The sequence below is a fragment of the Colius striatus genome, chromosome 4, assembly GCF_028858725.1.
Source record: "Colius striatus isolate bColStr4 chromosome 4, bColStr4.1.hap1, whole genome shotgun sequence".
NCBI lineage: Eukaryota > Metazoa > Chordata > Aves > Coliiformes > Coliidae > Colius > Colius striatus.
Genome location: NC_084762.1, coordinates 77247139 through 77266500, shown reverse-complemented (window position 1 = coordinate 77266500; position 19362 = coordinate 77247139). Strand labels below are relative to the sequence as shown.

The 19362-nt window shown below is 35.7% G+C and overlaps 1 protein-coding gene across 1 annotated transcript in view; it reads left to right on the top strand.

The window, feature by feature from the left end:
- Window positions 1-19362, top strand: part of LRP12 (LDL receptor related protein 12) — a 52086-nt gene that overhangs the window by 13459 nt on the left and 19265 nt on the right. The window contains exon 2 of the mRNA XM_061995682.1: window positions 15330-15386. Within this exon, the coding sequence (XP_061851666.1) occupies window positions 15330-15386 (57 nt within the window). The remainder of the gene's footprint in view (window positions 1-15329; window positions 15387-19362) is intronic.

The following is a 19362-nucleotide window of genomic DNA, read 5'->3' as shown; positions in this document are numbered from 1 at the left end:
CATTCCATGGGAAACCGCAGGCTCAAGTTGATATTCAGATCACCAGATAACAGTGAATATGCACAACTTAAACAGCTGAAGTGACTTTCGTAGTATCAGGTTGTGGATTGGATGAACAAAGAGGTGGGTAGTAATTATGTAACTTAAACGCCTGATGACTGAAGGTCATCTGAAAGATTCTTGGCAAGGTTTTCCTCATAGGAAGAGTCAAAACACATTTTGGTATAGTATCCCATATATTTAATAAGTTCTTTAAGGAAACTGGAGTGCAGGGGAAAAAAAAGTTGTTAAAATTGTTTTCTGCAAGCGAATCCATGACTCCTGTAAACATGTGTAGTGAAAATGTATATTGGTCAAGAAAAGAACAGATGAGAAGATACAAAGCTCTTTTAGCTCTTCAAAGCAAAACTGGAGATAAGGTATGCGAGGTGAGAGTGTAGCATAGGATAGCATAGTAAGAGGGTAGTTATGAATGTCAGGGTGAATAGTAATAAGGATTTTGGAAATACCTATTAGATTATATTCTATTCTCCAAGGTGTACATTCCTCTTGCGATGTTTAAGCCTCTGTTCCTAGCTATGCCTTTGTCATAGGAATTCTGTCCTAGAGAAATCATGTGTGAGTCTGTGAGTGAGTCTGTGTCCACACTCACTTATGGCTACCTGCTTTTCCCTTCCTGGTGCAGACTGTGGTTTTGTAAGACTTTTCAGCATACTGCAGTGTGAGGCAATCCGTTCTTTTGATGAACATCCCAGGACGTGGAGGGACTGGGGAGCACATGCCTGTGTGAATCCCTTTCCTAGTTCTGCTGGTTAGGCTGGCGTGTGAGTTGGCCTGAGAACAGGGATGCTAGAAGTCAACAGCCTTATATGAACCATGTTGAAGCTCAGGGAGATGATAGTCCCAAGTACAGTAATGCTTTGGTGAAAGGGGGCAGTTTATTTCTTTGTCATTCATCTCCATAGGGCTTTTTCTTCAAGACATTAGGAAGAAGCAAATGGGCCAATTCACCTCTGTGTAAATGTGCCTATTTTGACCATCTGACTTTTTGGAAATCTCTGACTCTTTTGAATAGCTAAGAACTTACATCTAAAATGTAGAGGTTCAGAGTGACCTTCAAGATTTATTTGACTCTAAGATTAAAAAAAATAAAGCATGTATAATGAATTTTATAGACATTTCCAGTTTCTTCCAAAGTGTTTCAATTGAAACAATGATTCAGTTGCACTGGGGTGGGGTATATGTGTGTGGTTGACATAGGGTCTGGGTGGGAACATCTGTGCATGCTTGAGAAGGAAATCAGGATGTAGTTCAAATTCCATGTTACAAAAAAGAGTGAGATAAAGGATGCAGGACTTCTTGCATGTGTAGAGCTACTGAAATGTAATAAAACTTAAGATCTTGTGACCCATACAATGTCAGACTTTTTCTTACTGACTTTGCTGGGGAAGCGCATTTAGGGTCATATAAACAGCCTTTATTGCACCCTATGACATCTACACATCATTGTGATCTTTTAATTTCTGTAGCAAATGCACACCTTGCAAGAAGCCCAAACTAGAGTTGATACAGTAAATTAGCTGTTTATCTCCATTCACACATTTCAAGTTTTCCAGTGGTAATTTGTGTGTCTTGGGTGTAGTGTGACAGCAGGGAAATAATATACTTAAATGTCTCAAATGTTCTGGCCTCCTTGACCAATGTTGCATGTGCTATGGCTTTCTTGAAAATGCAGCTGCCTACACTAGTTTGTCAAATCAAATGCTTTTTCTGCTCTTCAGAAAGAATTTCTGTGCTTCATTTTGCGATTGTGGAGTCATAGTATTATCCAGCACTTTTGTTTCTAGTTCTTGATAGTATTGAGATTGTATTTATATTTTGTAACTACTGGGAATGTCCAGGGCAAGAGACTTCAGTACCCTGCAGTACTGTATTCTGTCTGTCAGATGTGCACATCTTTTTATCGTTTATGAACTTGACACAGTTAACTGTCTGAATATTGCAATTACTGTTCTACAACAGTTTTCACATAAGCTCTCCCGGCTCTGTAACTACCTCCAGCACAATGAATGCAATTCAAACTTTCACAAATGCTTCCCGAAGTTTCCACTTTGGGAAAGAGACAAGCCTTTTACCTTTGTTCTGAATTTTAAACTTTGTTCTGGGTGATTTGGGGGAGAGAGAAAAAGTGATGAGGCACAGGGAGGAGTTGTTAGCACAGGATAGTTCTGTTCAAAGTTCTGATTCACTTGGGTTTACTATTGTGTTGATCTGCAGTGGTTCTTTAACATTGATAGCTTTATCACTTTTTAGCTTAGCTATTCTTTCTTTTTTGCTTCCTACCACCTGGGTAGATCTGTCCATGGAAAACACAAAGCCATTGTATTTGCTTTCTTCAAACTCTTTTGACTGTTCCTGGTTCTTGTAAAGCACTGCTATTTGGTCGTGTTTTGGCACCTGATGGTCTGGGATTTGCATTTGTTTAGTTTATTACGATTTTTTTAATTATCTTTTCTTTTAGCTGATAAAAATATAGCATACATAGTTTTCACAAAACATTGATCTCTGTGGAGCAAGAGTTATTTTTCTTGTTTGAACAGTTCCTGACCCAATAAAGCTGTAATTATGTTAGATGCTTATTTGTGCTGTTACGAAAACATTCAGTAATATGTTACAGTTTTACAGGTAACGTGAGCCAGGTAGAGTCTAAACTTTTGGAAATTTACTTTTAAGGCACTGCACAGTGTTTGAAATAAAAGGTATTTCAACTCTTATACAGATGTACTCGTGCAGATAACAGGCAGGGGAAGAGAAGGCTGGGGGAGTGGAAAGATGTGCTTTCTAAAGAGAGGGGATATGAGTTTGGATGTGGTGTAAAGAGTTTTACACCTGTTTATCTGTTGTTTTAATTATATATAGACTACTTCTAGACTTTTCAAAATATCCATGGGGCTTCTTGAAGTTTCCTATTTTAGAATCAACAATTTTTTTTTTTTTTTTTTTTTAATCAATGCAGTAGCTGTAGCAGAGTTTTCTTGAACTGTACACAAGACTTGCATAAAACACTCGAGAGAAATAAGTTTTACTGGTTTAAAAATTCTACTGGGTATTTCCCTTACCATTTGTTTGCTTTGATGAAAGTAATTTGTTTGGACAAAAGAACGTAAAGGCAGGTCTGCTATGCACATAGTTCTCGCATGAGTATGCTCTGTACCCATGTAAGTATCTTTGCACATGTGTTTGTACCAGAGTATGCCTTGGCTCTTTTAAGATCTGATTCTTGATTAAAGAAGTTATTAATCTGAGTAAGTCAATTTTATATCTTGCAGGCAATCTGTCTTCAATTAATGTCTATCTTTTGTAATAGGAGCAATTCATGGTGCATTTTGAGGAATGCAGTATGTTATGTCTGGCAAGTTATAGCAAGTTCATCTCTTATTCTTCCTAAGTCCTGAGGATATTTAATAAACAGTGTAGTTTAGGCAAGTCTAGAAAATTAGTATAGCTAATTAATAGCCTTTGCTATCATAATGATTGAAATTTTGCAGCTGAAAAATAACAGAGAAGGGACTATGTGGATTGAATGTCTTTTTAATAGTGAGAATGGAAGCACCTATGAGTTGTTCCCTTGAAACTTGGTAACATCTCTCCTTCTGTCTGCTAGAGCTAGAGCAGATAAAATTATTCATAATAAATAATGAAATTAATTTTGCATGTAGGTGTTTGCATGAGATGAAGAAATGGCTTAGTTTTATAGATGTTAAAAGGTACAGGCAAGAAGCACGTTGCCTTAGGAGCACTTTCCTCCTTTGCCTGTGCTTTTTATTTCATTTTTGCAGTTGATAGGAAACAGGATGTGCTTAGTTATGCTGTGCAAGGTTACTTCTGTCCTTTAATTAGCTCAGTGAAGCATTAATAAGGGACAGAGTCTCTGTTCTGTATTACTGGAAGAGAGCTAGGCAGACTGTGACATTTTGTCTAAGTTTGGTTTGTCTAAGTTTGGTTTCACTCTGAATAGATGCTAAGGGTCTAAAAACTCCAGCAGCTCAAGTATTTGTGAAGTCTGTGGTTTGTGAACTTTTTTTGTAAATTAAACAAACTTTCTTGAACTGCAGTGCTTTTTAATTCTATCAGAAAGGAACCAAAACACTTTATAAGAAAATAAAAGATTGTCAAAATCAAAGTTTTATTTCTAGTAATAAGTAGCAAGAAGGGAAGAAACCACAGTTTTATCTTTCAAATGAGGATATTTTTCCTAGATGCAATAAACATGCTGTGCTTTTATGATTTTTATGTTTGATATATGTGCAAAATGTGTACATAAATATACCGCTGCTTCTCCCTTTCCACTAAACGGTTTGCATTCAATTCAGTTATGTCGTTACAGTGAATGCATCTGAGATGCTTTGCAGTTAATTCTAATTTATTGTTGTTACCTTCATGAAGGCAGAGCTGAAGCTCAGTGGGAATATACTATTAAATGCAGTATTTCTTGGTTTGCTCAGGCCAATATATCAGAAGTTAGAAAATCTGGAAATTGTGGTTAGATTTTTCAATCCCTTGCTTTGCTTCAGTCAGAAGTATGAAATTTCCTCTTTGATTTCTGTCTGAATTGCAATATCTTAACCCTTTTGTTGACTAAAGGCTTAAATACTTAAATTTGTAAATTTTTTTTATGGATCCAGAGAGCTTTCTGTATTTTTAAACTATTACTCTCTGAATATCTCTTAGGCCGTTATTTTTTTTTTCTTTTTAACATGACTAGTGTTTTTCTTTCCTGTTTTGACTTGTTGGTCACATGAGATGTAGGCTCTATATTAAAGATGCAGCAGTGGAGCAATGTTTTCTTACCCTTCAATATGAAGTACTCCTACACTACTTAAGTCTTTTTTTGAAAAAAAAGTAATAAATGTGAGTCATGCTGTCATCTGGAACTAGAAGCTTAGATGTTTTGATAGTTTCTGGTAGGAACTTATGAGGTAATAGCCACTAATATTTTAATTTCTGGAAACTTTAATAGATTTATGTTTGGTTATTAGTATATGAATAATGATTTTGTTTCTTCTGTTAATACTTTTTCAAGGTGGAATACAGTCAAATCACTTCAAGAAAACATGATAGCCAGCAGTATTATGTCTTAAAAAATGTACAACTTGAAGCCCGCCTTTTAAACTTACGATAGAGGCCTGAAATTTCTGGTTGACTGTAGATGTTTGTTTGTTTATTTGAAGTTTTTAAGTAGAATATACCAGCTGTATGTAGACTGTTGCCTGCTGTCATTTGTTCCTGTAGTTATAAAAAATTAACATGGGCAGTCAGTGTAGACCTGCATGCTGCAAAAACGAAACAATTTTTTTCACTGCAATGGTGATTTAAAGAAATTGTACTAGATAAATGTATGAAGCATGTGAAGAGCATGAATCAAATTTGAAATGCGCTTCCCCCTACGATATAAGCACTGTGCTGCCCACACATCAAAATTTTCCACTAGTCTGGCACTTCTCAAATGTGAAAGACTTTTAATATCTGAAATGGAATTTCAGGAGAATAGTGGCTGCAGTTGAACATATACAAAGACATTGAACAGTCCTTTGTTAAAATAATTGAGTCTTACTACTATAAACATAATTGTTTAAAATACCTGGAAACTTCGGCTTTTTCTAGGCTTGCAAGTAATATGGCAGTGGAATATTTTCAAATGGGAGGGCAAATTTGTATGTTCGCGTTCATGATGGAGCACAATAGGTAAAGAATAGGCACCTGTGCCTAATAAAGGAAGAGAGTTCATTTAAAAATGGTTAGGCATTATAGTCTCTTTTGCTTCCTTCCCCTGCCCCCCCAGTTTCTTCTTTTTCCTCTGATTTTCTTACTTTTTTTAAAGTTACTTGAGATTTAGCTGTAATTTCGAAGACTATTTACTGTTTGAACTGTTTAACTTGTTTTAGTAATCTGTTGTTTATCTGCTCTGTTTAATCTAAACTACTGCGCTAGATTAACACCTGAGAATATGTACAATTTGCAGGCAATGATCATTCAGGTAACTTCCTTTGTACCTGGCTGTGCAGAAGTGTAGATTTGGCAGGAATAGAACTACTTCTGTGCCTAAAATCGGGAATCTTGTTGAAGCTGAGCCAGTGTCTCTGCTAGATTTCCGATTTCCACTGCTCACTGCCAAGTATATTAGAGCTGTCTATAAATACTTGGTGGAATTTTTTAGTGAGAATGGAAAAAAAAAGTGAAGTTCTTTTCTGTTCCCACCTTTCTAAACTACAGCTGAGAAATCTTTAACTGGGTTTTCTGATGGAACATTCACACAAAAATTCTTCTTTTAAGTTAGTTCAGCTATTAATTTAAAATTTTGTATTGTAGTGACAATAGACTCAATTAAAAATTATGTTGTGGGATTTACAGGTGTGACCAGGTTTTTTTTCTACCTGCAGCATTAAATCAGAGTTGCTATAGTTACTCTAGCTTTTCTTTTACAGCCTTTGACAAAGGAACCTTGGGTTGTCTTGCTAATTTGATATGCAAAGATCTCTTTCAGAAATGTTTCTGTTGTCTCTTGTTCCTGCCTGTACACACCAAGAAAAGGTTTGTGCTGCATTAAATACAGTCAGGTACAGAACTGTTGTTTTAAATGATTGGCATAAGGAAGGGAGAAGGAAGAGAGGAAAGTCCTGAGAAGCCACACCTATAGAGCAAGAACACAAGAGCTCACATCATACACTGCAGCATCTTCCAAATGTTTACTTGTTGTATCCCAGTGGTGCTGAGGGCTGTGTTTGGGTATGCCAGCATCATCTGACTGGCAGCATCTATGTCAAATTTGCATTAACCTAACCATCTTGTTATGGTTCTTGTGTTATTTTGTAAATTTTCTGTTGTGTGTTGCAACAGCATTCACAATTAGTGTAATATTAGTGAATAATGTGTGCAGTCCTTAATGAGTCCAGGAAGAGAACTTGTGTTGCTCATAATAAATGACTGTGGAGACTCTGTAGCTTATACCTGAAGTTGAGTTGGAGCCTTGCAGCACTGAATATGCAGTGAGCAGAGAACACGCTAGTGGTGTTGGGTAGCTGGGTATGTCTCTGCATTGACATCTGGATTGTCTCTGTATTGCATCCACTCCTGGCAGGTGCAGAGTTGTGGATTAAAACACATTAGGCTGATGATGTAGTGTTTGTGTTATGTACATTTCAAATGATTTTTCTTTGGACTAGCTCTAGTATGGTCCAAAGGACTAAGTACCCATTAATAGTAAGAGCACATCTTCCAGATTAGTGTCATCTAAAAGGAGTTCAGTTTGATGATTCCAAGGCCACAGCATAATATGAACCAAAGCACCTGATGTGGATCAGATCAGGAGACTTAGAAGCATGCTCCTTATCTGAAAATAAAGTACTAATGTAGACAAATCCCAAGTTAGCACCATAAAATTATCAGGAATAAAGAATGTTTTATACTTTGCCAGAGGAGTTAATAGATCTGCTGTGACCTGATCATTATATATTCTTCAATGCAAGGCGTGCATTTATATAGTAAACTGATTCTGAGAGTACCTGTTTTAATAGTCAATTTCTGAAGAACAAACAGATTTTTTTTTCTTGGAGGGGGATAATGTTATGGTGCTAAAGAATGTAAAAGAAGCAGAATACATTTCTTTGGAGATTTTGAAGTTGGTGTTATCAATATTGTAGGAATAAAGATATGTGCTGTTGTTCACTGAAGTACTGATTAACTTTGACTTTAGGTGAATTTTATGTACAGATTTGGAAACTCCATGGCTGCTTGTTTTCATGTTTTGGTGAATAAAATTCCTGCTTTTCAAAGGTATCATGGGGCTGCATGCCATTTCAAGTCCCTCTGTGAGGAGGAAAGGACAGTGTAAGAATGAGAGAGTGATACAAAAATGCAGCGTTCAACAAAAAGTTATAAGTATACAATGCAGCCTTTTGGCAGCACTATTCCCATATGTTTAATACTGAAGAAAAAATTTTCTACGCACAAGATGGTAGATATTGGTTATTGTAAAAAGCTAGCCCTAAAAAGCTAATACAACAATTCATTTACAGAATTGATTCTCTAATTTATTTCATAGTTTTCTAAATAAAACGACATCACAGTTGGTCTAAAATAAAAATGGTACTACATAAAATAACAGCATCAAGTATTGTAAATGAATTCTGTACTTGATCTGTTTTTACAATGAAATTTTATATACTATTTCTTGTTTTTCTATCATAATAAACAAGCTACTATTTCAGGATATTTTCATCTATTTAGTAATTTTTGTTCTTGCCTTAACTACAGAAATTAATTATGCTATTGTAGTGTTTGAGTATACAACACTTTCTCATTTTGCATGAACACTTCACATTCACTGTTTGAAATTTTAGATGTGTTTTCTGTATCTTCTTTGCAGCAGATATTCTTCTGTTGTAGGGATTTGGAATAAATCTTGTCACTTGTGTGCTCAACTTACTTTTGGTAGAGAATTGTGACTGATGTCTGCACAGCAGTAAGGCTTGCCCTCAATGTTTCTGTCTATTGCATGTGTAATTTTATATTAAATAGTTAGATAATCCTTCTCTTACCTGAAGGATAATTTACGTCTTTCTGCACAGCTTAATGCTATTTTACAAATGACCACCTGAAATTCTTATGACTCCAGTACTTAAACCTAAGGAAATCTGGAAAAGATCTGCACATAGCAGTTAACACCAAACTCTTGAATTATTTAATAAATAATACAGAATTTGTCAATACTTTTGCAAAGATTCTTCACCTAAACTAGAGATTCTTGATCAGTTAATGCCTCAAAGTCAGTACTGCCACTTCTCATGATGCCTTTTCAGTTGCTTGTTGTCATGAAATACAAAAACATATGCAAAAGCACGTGTTGCCCTTTGTCAAGGAAGAAAGCAACAGTTGGGCATAGAACAAAAACTTCTGGCCATAGAGCAATTCTAGATTTTAAAAAGAACAGTAAATATATGAAAATGAGATGACTGTGGATCTTGAATCTTACCTTGAGTAGTTAATCCAAATGCATATTGGTGTACAAACATGTTAATTTAATTTTAGGCATATCTCTCGTCAAACAGATGCAGTTGATTGCAAACTAAGCCATCAGAAGGCAGGAAATAATGAAATGGTGTTAACTCTAAAGGCTGTGACTGATTTCTGTAGTAATCTGGGAATGACACTAGTGCTTTGCTTTTTAACTGAATATAGAGATATAACAAATATTGTCTGGCTTCAGTGGACTGTGTTCCCTGAGCTCTGCCGCACCTTAATTTGAAGCATTCCCTTTAGCGATAGTACTGTTTATTTTGTGAACTGTTCTGAGAGGGCAAATTTCAAATGCTTAGACTAACTTCTTTTTTTGTCCCTGCCTCCTCATTTGTTCTTCTTTCAGTTTCTTGTTACTTCTAATGTTGAATATTTCTGTCTTCTGAGGAAGGCAATGTCTGAATTTCTGTAATACAATTTAGCAGTGGTAGGAGAACACATTTTGCACAGATAAAAGAGAAAATACAGGAGAAACCATATTCTCAGTCTTTTCTAGTCCTTTTTGAGATTATAGAAAGTGGAGTTTTTTTTTTCCCCTGAGTTATGTAATTTCAGAGATGTGAGAGTTTGGCAGCAATGTGGCCATATACCTATAGATAAAAAGCTCTTTGCTGTTGTTACAGCATTAAATCCTTGCACCTAATGCATTTAATTCCAATGAATCAGTAGTTTAACAAATATAGATGCCAAGTGTTCAAGAGTTGAGGAGGTTGTAGATGATAATCCAAAAGGCTGAGGAGAGGATCCTAACCTTTTTTTTAGCTCATTAAGTGCAGATGACCAATATGTATATAAATCAATGTAGTATTTTGGGGTACATACTGAACAAATGTTTTTATCATAGAATGGTTTGAGTTGGAAGGGGCCTTCTAAAGATCACCTGGTTTATCTGGAGGAGGGTGGCAGTACTTGTTTTTCCACTGGTTTCTCACGTGCTCTGCTCTGAGCTGTAACATCTTAACCTTAGATTAACCATAGGTATGATGAGTAGGCAGTTAACCTTTGCTCATTGCTCCCACAGACCTGGCAGATTAATGTGACTGTAGTTCAGCCTGACACACACACACTTTCAGGTGGAGCTTGTTTTTGCACAACTGTGCTTAGATATTTGCAGGAAATGGAGGTGGGATGGTTGCTGGCTGGGACTGTCACAAAATGTGCTATCAAAAGTGATCATTTCCAAGAAATGTGCTCAAATATTACAGAGGCATGGATTTTTCCAGCTCCCATATCTCTAGATCAAGAAGAACTTTTCTGTTTTTGAACTGAGGCACCATAGGAGCATTGCCAAGTGGCTTTTTAGTGGGTAATATGTAAGGCAGCACACATTTGTTCATGGAAGTACACAGTAAGATTCTTTTGGTGGCATCATCCATGCTTTTTCAGCAAGAAGCAAAATTTGTGAAAATTAGTGCAAGATAACTTCAGCTGACAAGAAGTAAACAAGCTCACTCTTTATAAAGTATAGGGTGTAGAGGAATTTTTTAAGTAGGATGAAGAAAGGAAGTTTGTCATGAAGTACGTTATCCAAAGTAAAGCAAGTTGAACACGTACCATGATAAAGAGTGTTTGGAAATGTGTGATACACAGGAAGTGCTGTTGATCTCTTGTCCCTGATAATTGTGTTTCAAGAAAATACCCTGTTCAGTCTGCTTATGTAGCATTCATTGTGCACCACAGTACCTTTTAACACATTTTTTTACAAAAAGCTCTCTTCATAGTTGTTCAGTTACAGCAGTTCCTCAATTAAAACAATTCTGTTTACAGGGGGGTTGTAATTTTTCCATTGAAACTAATAACAGAGGCTTGATCTTGATATAGAAGAATTCCTTTAATAGAGACCTGTGTGCATGGCTGCTTTTGTACACAGTAACTACTTGATCTAACAGCAAAAATAAAGGTAACTTAAATGTGTTTGCCACCATGGTTTTGTGGGTTTGGGGTTTTGTTTGTTTTGACATTTTGTATATTTTTCGTATCAACTGTCAAGTTAATTTCTCTGTAAAACACAATCTAGGTTTAACTGAGTCCAAGATACATTATGTTCTTCCAAACTGAAGTTACAACACTCAATTTTCACTATGAACAAAGTTGTATGTACCACATACAAAGGTATTTGTTTTGTGCTGTGAAAGTTCTTGAGTCTATCAGAATAAACTAGGAAAATTTAAAAGTTATTCAAGATAGAAAGTAACCTCAGAAATTGAAGATGATTTCACATTGTAAACACACTGTAAAGAGTTTTAACTAGTTTAACAACCAATGGGATGATTTTCTTTTTCTATTGCAGTCAAGGAATCTTTAGAGATATTACTAATAATGGTGATAACAAACTTATACGCACTTAAGTTGAAAGCCATTCAAAGTACTTTCCATATTTTGTTCCATCAAAAAAGAAAGTGATGTCAATTTTAGAAAACCAAACTTATTTTCTCAGGGGCAGGATGGGTTTGTGCAGGAGTTTCTTGGAAAGTGCCTTCTAGCACTGTACTGTCACAAGTACTTAACCAGCTCCTGTAACTGATGTAGACAGACTTTGTGTCACATTTTTTTAGATGACACCTATTTAGTTTTAAGCTTCAGGTTCAGATGGGAATGAATAATAAATATTTCTTTAAGCTTTCCTATTACTTGGTGTTTTACTGGTGACCTGAGATTTTTTTTTTTAAAGATATACTCTGCTGAATTAAATAGACTAACAGGAGTTTCCAAGATAATTATGTTCCCATAGTTTAATGGAAATTACTGATCCGTTACTTCATATGGACTCTTCTGGTAGACCCAGTTTATATGGAACCAAGTGACATAATTGTTGAGATTAAATAAGGACCATTGCGTAAAAATTTCATAAAGGTGTTAGCAGTTAGTAATGCTTAAATGGCATCTGAGCACGTTCTTTTTCAGCAAAAAACTTGTAATAATCCAAAGGTTTCTAAGGTTCATCTTTCATGTAATGAAGGATTATTGGGAAGGAAATATTTTTTTTAAAAATTACCTTATTTTGATATTGTAGTACTTGGATCTGGGTTGAGGCTGCATTGTCACGCATTAGTGCTGCTTCTGACTAGTCACTCAAGTTAGTTTGACAAAAAATGTGATATCACTTTATGCTGAGATTGTTAGATCATAAAACATATTTAAATGAAAAATATTGAAGTGTTCAGTTTTGGGTACTGACTTAAGCTTTCTTAGCTTAAACCATTTATTCTAAGTCAATGTGTATGGGGTTTGGATGCGAGTTCCCATTTTAGTATGCTTCTTGTTATTACAGATTTATAGTTTTTGTCAGTTTTATATGTATATCACTTGCTTTTTTTTTCCCCCATCACTTCAGTGTTATGTCAGTATTTTCATGTTTTGTTACAATTTTATCTTAACTGGTATAATTAAAACTCTGGGGTTTCTTGTTTTCCTGGCCTTTATGTGAAGGCAGATTGTCTGTAATTCAGATTCTGGGACCATCAATGGAGTGCATGCTAATAATCCCTTATTTGTGTGATGGGGTCTCATTTTTGGGAGGGGTTGTGGTGGTGGTCCCTGTAAGAAGCTGCTTGAAACTTCCCTGAATCCAAGTTGGACCTATCTCTGGCCAAGGCAGAGCTAATTTGGCACAATCATGTCCACAATTTGAGAAGGGAATATCTGCAGCAGGGAGAGGAAATGTAAGAAGCAGCAGTGGGATGGGAGAAAAAGGCAATCATGCAGACACCAAAGTCAGTGAAGGAGAGAAGAAGATGTGCTGAAACAGAGACCCCTTGCATCCCATAGTGAGATGGTACCTGTTCCCCTGCAACCTGTGGAGAGCAATGGTGGAGCTGAGATCTGCCTGCAGCCCTTGGGGGACCCCACACTGGAGCAAGTAGCAGTGCCCAAAAAAGGCTGTAACTCCATGGGAAACCTGCAGTGGAGTCCATGAGAAGGACATGGATTGGAGAGGTTTGTGGAGGACTGTCTCCTGTGGGAGGGACCCCATGCTGGAGCAGGGGAAGAGTCTGAGGATTCCTTCTCCTAAGAGGAAGGAGTGACTATCTGTGATGAACTGACCACAACCCCCATTCCCCACCCTGCTGTGCCACTGGGCAGGGCTTGGCAGGGGGAAGTAGAGAAATCAGGAAGATAGAAGGGGAGGATTGTTTTTAGGATCTCCTTGCATTTATCATCATCTTAGTCTGTTTTTGATTTATTTTGTTTTCTTCCTCAGGTTTTATCTGTTTTGCCTGTGAATGATCCCTCCCTGTCCTTGTCTCCACCCAAAAGGCCTTTTGTTATCTTTTCCCCATCCCACTGCTGGGGAGCAGTAACCAGTGTAGTGCTTTGTTCCTAGCTGGGCTTAAACCACAACACCCCTTTTTGAAAATACAAAACTGATGAATAATCCCTTCTGTAATTGGAAAGATTAAATACCAGTGAGCTCTTTTTAGCTTTCAACCAGAAGTCTTGAAATGTGTTAATGTTTTCTGTATGTTGAAGGAAATAATAGAAAACAAGACAATCAGAAACGTGCTTCCATGTGCTTTGGTTTCGAGTAAAATAACTTTACAACAAAGATGGTATTTATTTTTTGTATTTAGAGCTAACTGTTACTGAATACATGAAATCAGAGCAGCAAACGATCCTTAGCATGTCAGTTTATATGCAAAATGTAAAAATTATTTGAAGAGTAGCTTTTTAAAACATACAGGTATATTTTACTTTTTAAAATAGTTTAATTGGAAAGAAATAGGTTTTGTTTTAAAATAATTCTATCTTCTGGACATTGATGGAAATTATTGCTATGTGGAGTTTTAAAAAACTGGAGACAAAGCAACTTGGTATGTAAATATATGCAGCAAAACTCCAGTACATTTTAAAAGGATGAGGGAGGTGGGAATATGTCACTTGCAAGAACTCAAGAATTTAGGTGGTTGGTTTGTTGGGGGTTTTTGTTCCTTTTTTTTAAAAAGAAAAAATAGACTTTCTATTTTTTAAAAAAACTGTTCATCAGGTTTCTAACTGTATCATGTCTTCAGGAAATAAATTTTTAAAAAAGTCTTTGTACATTTGTTGCCAACCCTGGAGTGGTTTCTGAAACATTATATTTGTAACCACTACATTAGAGAAGCATTAAGATACTTGTATAGTGTATAGGAGTATATGTTCTAGATCAATTCTAACAGTCCTTAAGGTTGATATAAAAGAAATTTGAGTTTTCTTCATGTTTTTAAGGTTTTTGTCATCCAAACATATCACACTTACATTGCAGTGCTGGTAGAACAACTGATTTCACATGTGTGGAAGTCTGTGACATGCCAAATCTTCAATATTACGAAACTTTGAGGGATTAAGAGTTGTGGTTTTAAAGTTTGCATGGCAATGTATTTTGCATTATTGGCTTATATTCAAAGGAGCTTCTTTGTCCGCAGATGCCTGGAAGATTTTATTAGAAATTTGTTGTAAAGGTTAAAAGATGTTGAATAAAGGAGAGGAGAACAAGAGCTGTTAAGTGGGGAAAATGCACACAAATGCAACCCGATTTGTTCAAACGTGTAACAGGACTATCACTTGTCAGCAAACTTACTCACTTTAGCAGACTTCTTTTACTTTGGAGGAGTATGAAGATAGTATGAGATTTGAAGGACCAAGTTTTTGTCATTAACTCTTGTTGACATCAAGGGTCTTGTTCATCTTTGCAAGTATACTTAGTTTTAACTAATACTGATGGGGATTTATACTTGAAGATAGCTGGTTTCCTGTCTGTACCTGAAACATCGTTTTGGATAAAGGTTATAGGCTGCAATTCATGATGAAAAAGATGAATGTCTTCCCCTGGATGTCTTCATGTGCACAGCACTTAAAAATCTTGATCCAAGAGGAGATGGGGATGTTGCATTGCAATAAAACCTTTCTTAAAAAGAAAAGAGCTTTTGATGCAAAATCATGCCAAGTCTACAATCTAAAATGCATGAAGTATCCCAGAACTCTTAGCCATTGTCAATCTCTCTCTCTCATTCCTTAACTTTCTAGTATATCTGGTTGTTCCTAGTACACTAATGATGCTTGGTTGGTTTGTTTTGTGGTGTTTTTTTTGGTTGTATAGTAACTTTTTCAGTAGTTTTTCTCTTTAATTTTTATCAAAAAATGAGCATAACACCTTTAATGTTTAATATTAATTAAAATAACTTCAGTTTTGTTCTTTCTGTTCTGTAAAAGAGTATCTGAAGAATTTTTAAAATTTTTATCTTGGAAATTAGCTTATTCATTATGTTTAATTTTAGGAAATGGTGCTCTTGCAGAACATTCTGAAAATGTGCATATTTCAGGAGTGTCAACGGGTAAGTCATTTTTTGTAATGTTTAAATTTCATGCATGACTTAAATAGTAAATATTGAAAGCCACCTGGTATCTTATGAAGAGATATTTGGCTATAAAAATTATTACTGCCTTTTGCAGCATGTAATAAGGAATGAAGCAACTGGAACATGGAAAAATTCTCATAAGATAAAATTGATACCTGCATGCTCACGAACAGATTATGCCTTTCTAAGTGGACTGCTTAATTATTTTTCCATACAAACATTGAACTAAGAGAAAAGTTGGTTGAAGTTGAATTGATATTTTCTTTTGTCAGTAAAGTTTTTGTGAAATGAAATTTATTGAAATGTAATTTTGAACACTGCTACTATCAAATAATATAAATCCAGGAGTTATGCATTTCACCTGATTAGATTGAAGCAGTAACTGAAACTAGTGTACACTTGACTGCACAGTTTCCTTAATACAAGGGGAAAAAAAAGATTTTAGAACTCATGAAACTGAGAAGCTGATGAGATGCTAGGAGAATATGGGGTATAAAAGCAGCACACATTACTCAAAGATAGTTTATGTTCTCTTCCAGTAAATCAGTCTTACGCCTCTTCTGTTCAGCAGCCACGGTTGGAACTGTTCTGTGTTAGTGGCATGGCTTTATGTCCATTAAGGCATTAGGCGATACCAGTGTAGCGTCTTTGTTCTTCAGCTGTTAAGCAGTGACAGCTAAGCTGGTGGTCGTGTTTCATGATGCAGATACTCAGAATATATGCAAATGGGGAGATAAACTCATCTTCAGTGTGGAGAAGAATACAAGTATGATTATTTCCATAGGGAAGCTGCCACTAATCCCTGGAAATCAAACTGATTTTCACACCCTTATCCTAAAAATAAGTGTCAAAAATGCACACTCATCCTTTTTGACAACTGCTTGCATAACTTGCTGTAGCTATCCTTGCAGTATCACTTCAAACATTACATTGCTACTTGTGCACACAGTTCCATTTTTAGATGAATTGTATGAGCAGTGGATGGTGTCTGTTACAACATACTGCGTTCTTTTCGTTTTGATTGTTTGCAATTCAAAGCCTGTCAAAAGTCTAATTGTAGAAGATCTTTGCTATCCGTTCTTGTACTTCTGCATCATGAAGAATATTGTTGCTTTTCAGCAGTAATACTGCACCAAGCATCTTATATAGTATATTTAGAGCACACCGTAATAAATATCAGCACAGGTACTTGCCACTGTTGAAACAATGGTTACTGGAATTTGACTGTACAAAATACACAGATAAACTAAAATCTAGCTTTGCAGCGTTCAGGATATATTTTAACAATCCTTCACCCCCTTGTTTATTGCAACAGTTGTCACAGGTCGCAGTACAGGCAGAAAAGCATCTGCTGGGCAAGAGGTGAATGGAATTTTTGACTCTGCTTTCAGTAGTTTGTCCAGCATGCTTGGCAGTGCCAAGAGAGGAGAACACAGTGTACTTTCTATGCAGAATAACAGCAGCTGGTAGACAGACCTTTAACACTGAGGACAGACTTTAACTGCTGAGAAGAGGGATGCAATGAGGACTTCCAGTTAAAAATAAATAAATAAAAATTCGAATGCTGGACCAGCAGGACTAAAATAGCTTTCTAATAATAAATATCATACCTCTCTTTTCTTTATAGAAAGTGAAAATTTTCACTGAAGATTTTCAAAATGAGGATTAGAGTGGTCTGTTAATGTCACTCCAACTGAGGAAATGAATACTTAAAAATGTTCTGTTAATGAAGACCTGAACAAACTGTGTAGAGAGATTAGTAGTGTTTTCCTTGCAGTTCTTTTTATGGACATCTGAAATGTTATGTGTATGGCCCAAGTATACGAGAGAGAGCTGAATCTAAATGATTTTTTTGGATTCTTTTGAAACAATCTAGGTCATTCCTAAACATGTTTTTGAACTTGCATATTATGTATTTCATCTGTCATACCTGGACAGCTTTATATTTCTCAGAAGAATTTTTAAGCAGAGGTTTTGTAAAATAGAATCAAAAACATTAGGCCTTTCATCTTTCTAAATCCAACTTTTAACTTGATGTTGAAACCAAGGAAGCGATTTTCTTGGTCAGTTGCTACTGAGAAGGGATTTAAAATGATTGTCGTGATGGTAGACTTCTTATCATGCTGCCACTCTAAGGCCACATAACCTATCTTACTAAATTATGTTTTAATAGCACAGACTTCTGTGGTCTTTAGTATTTATGTTTCTACCATATATAATATCTGTCATGTTACAGGAACACATCTAATATATGAACACATCTTTTTTTTTTTTACCAACAGCAGTAATGGAATGGTGTGTCTTGCATATAAACTATCATTAGAGAATAAGTGGTTATGCCTTTAAAATCTGAAAAATTAAGAGAAAATTTTCAGATCTGTCTTTGAGGTGTATTGCATGATGATTGTCACAACTGCAAAACTAATTGCCACAACCCCCCTTAAAGAAATTACACTAGTGAAAACACCTGTTCAAAAGAATTTTAGAAGAAATAAAATTCTAGTGGTTCCTTTTTACTGAGCATGTCTGTCTGTTGTAGAGCAAAGGGCATTTTAAATTAAAGCTTTATAGCTTGACCTGGAGGCAAAGATTCCTATGCCTTCTTCCCCTGTAGTTCTCCAAATAAGACTTTCAGTGGCTCCTGAGAGTTACAAATGCAATAATTATCCTCCCTATTCATGGTTTAGGCTTTATCACAACATTATTCTCTTTTTACTCTAAGCTGTTTTAAACACCTTCAGATCATTTATCCAGCCGCATTCATGTCCTTACCATGTCCAATATAATGCATACCTTATCATCTTGTGGTTCACATTGAAAGCTAATTCTTTTATCTTTTCAACTAATCTCCTGGCATTACTGTGAAGATAAATCCCTAATCTCCCTCTCCCTGCTTTTCTGAAGTGACTTTTTTCCTTGACATGTTGTTCACTGTTAGCACAGATACTTCACTTTCTAGATCTTGCTACTGAATTTTTGTACAGGTTTCTTAATTATTTTCTTGTTGTAACTTGCAAGTTGAATTTAGTGCTGAAAAGTTTTTGTTGGCTCTTTTCTATTTATCAGTCAGGAATCCTGTAGGTAGTTTACAGTCATGTTCTGTGATGTGGGGCGTTGAAATTTCAGGAAGAAGAGAATAAGGAAAACTGTTGTACGTATTCTTAAAAAGTCTGCAAGAAAAGCCATGTGCACCAGAAAGCCATGTGCACAGATTATCTTCTCAGCAGGTTTTTAATTTACCATTATTTTGCACTTTAGTCTGTGAAACATCTGCAGTACTAATTGCAGTATTACAATCTACTGAACAGGTCAAGCAAAGTAACAAACCCAATTGTAAATAGGTTGTTTAATCAAGTAAATGCTTACAAAAGAAAAAGTTAGAAACAGATAAGTGATGGATGAACAGAATTGTACTAAAGAATTTGGGGAAATTGAGAAGAATGTAGACAGAGACAACACCTGTGTAGAAATGGTTGTGCAGGAGGGAGTTGTTTCCACCTAAAAATCTTATATTCACCTGCATGAGATTTGAAAACATCTTGGGCATGTCTCACTATGTATCTTTGCTTCTTTATGCAACTTTCTCAGTTTGTTTTGTGCTTCTGCGTCTGTTCTAAACTCATCTTCCTTTTTTCCTGAATGCTCTAATTTTCATATTTTTAGTACTTCTAATAAATGATTTAAAATCTAGTCAGTTCTCCTGTAATTTTAAGTTCCTGTAGACATAACTGAGCTAAATACCTAATGTCTGCAAGGCCACTAGCAGTTGAAAGTAAAAGTACAAATTCTCCACAACTTAGTGAAAAGATACATGCCTCTATTCATATATCTGTTTTATGTCCTGTCACTTGAATTGTATTTTTTTATTTCAGTGTCCTTGATGTTGCTCACATTCTCCATATTTACAAACACATGAATGAAATGCATGTTATATTGTATTCTCAAAATTTTT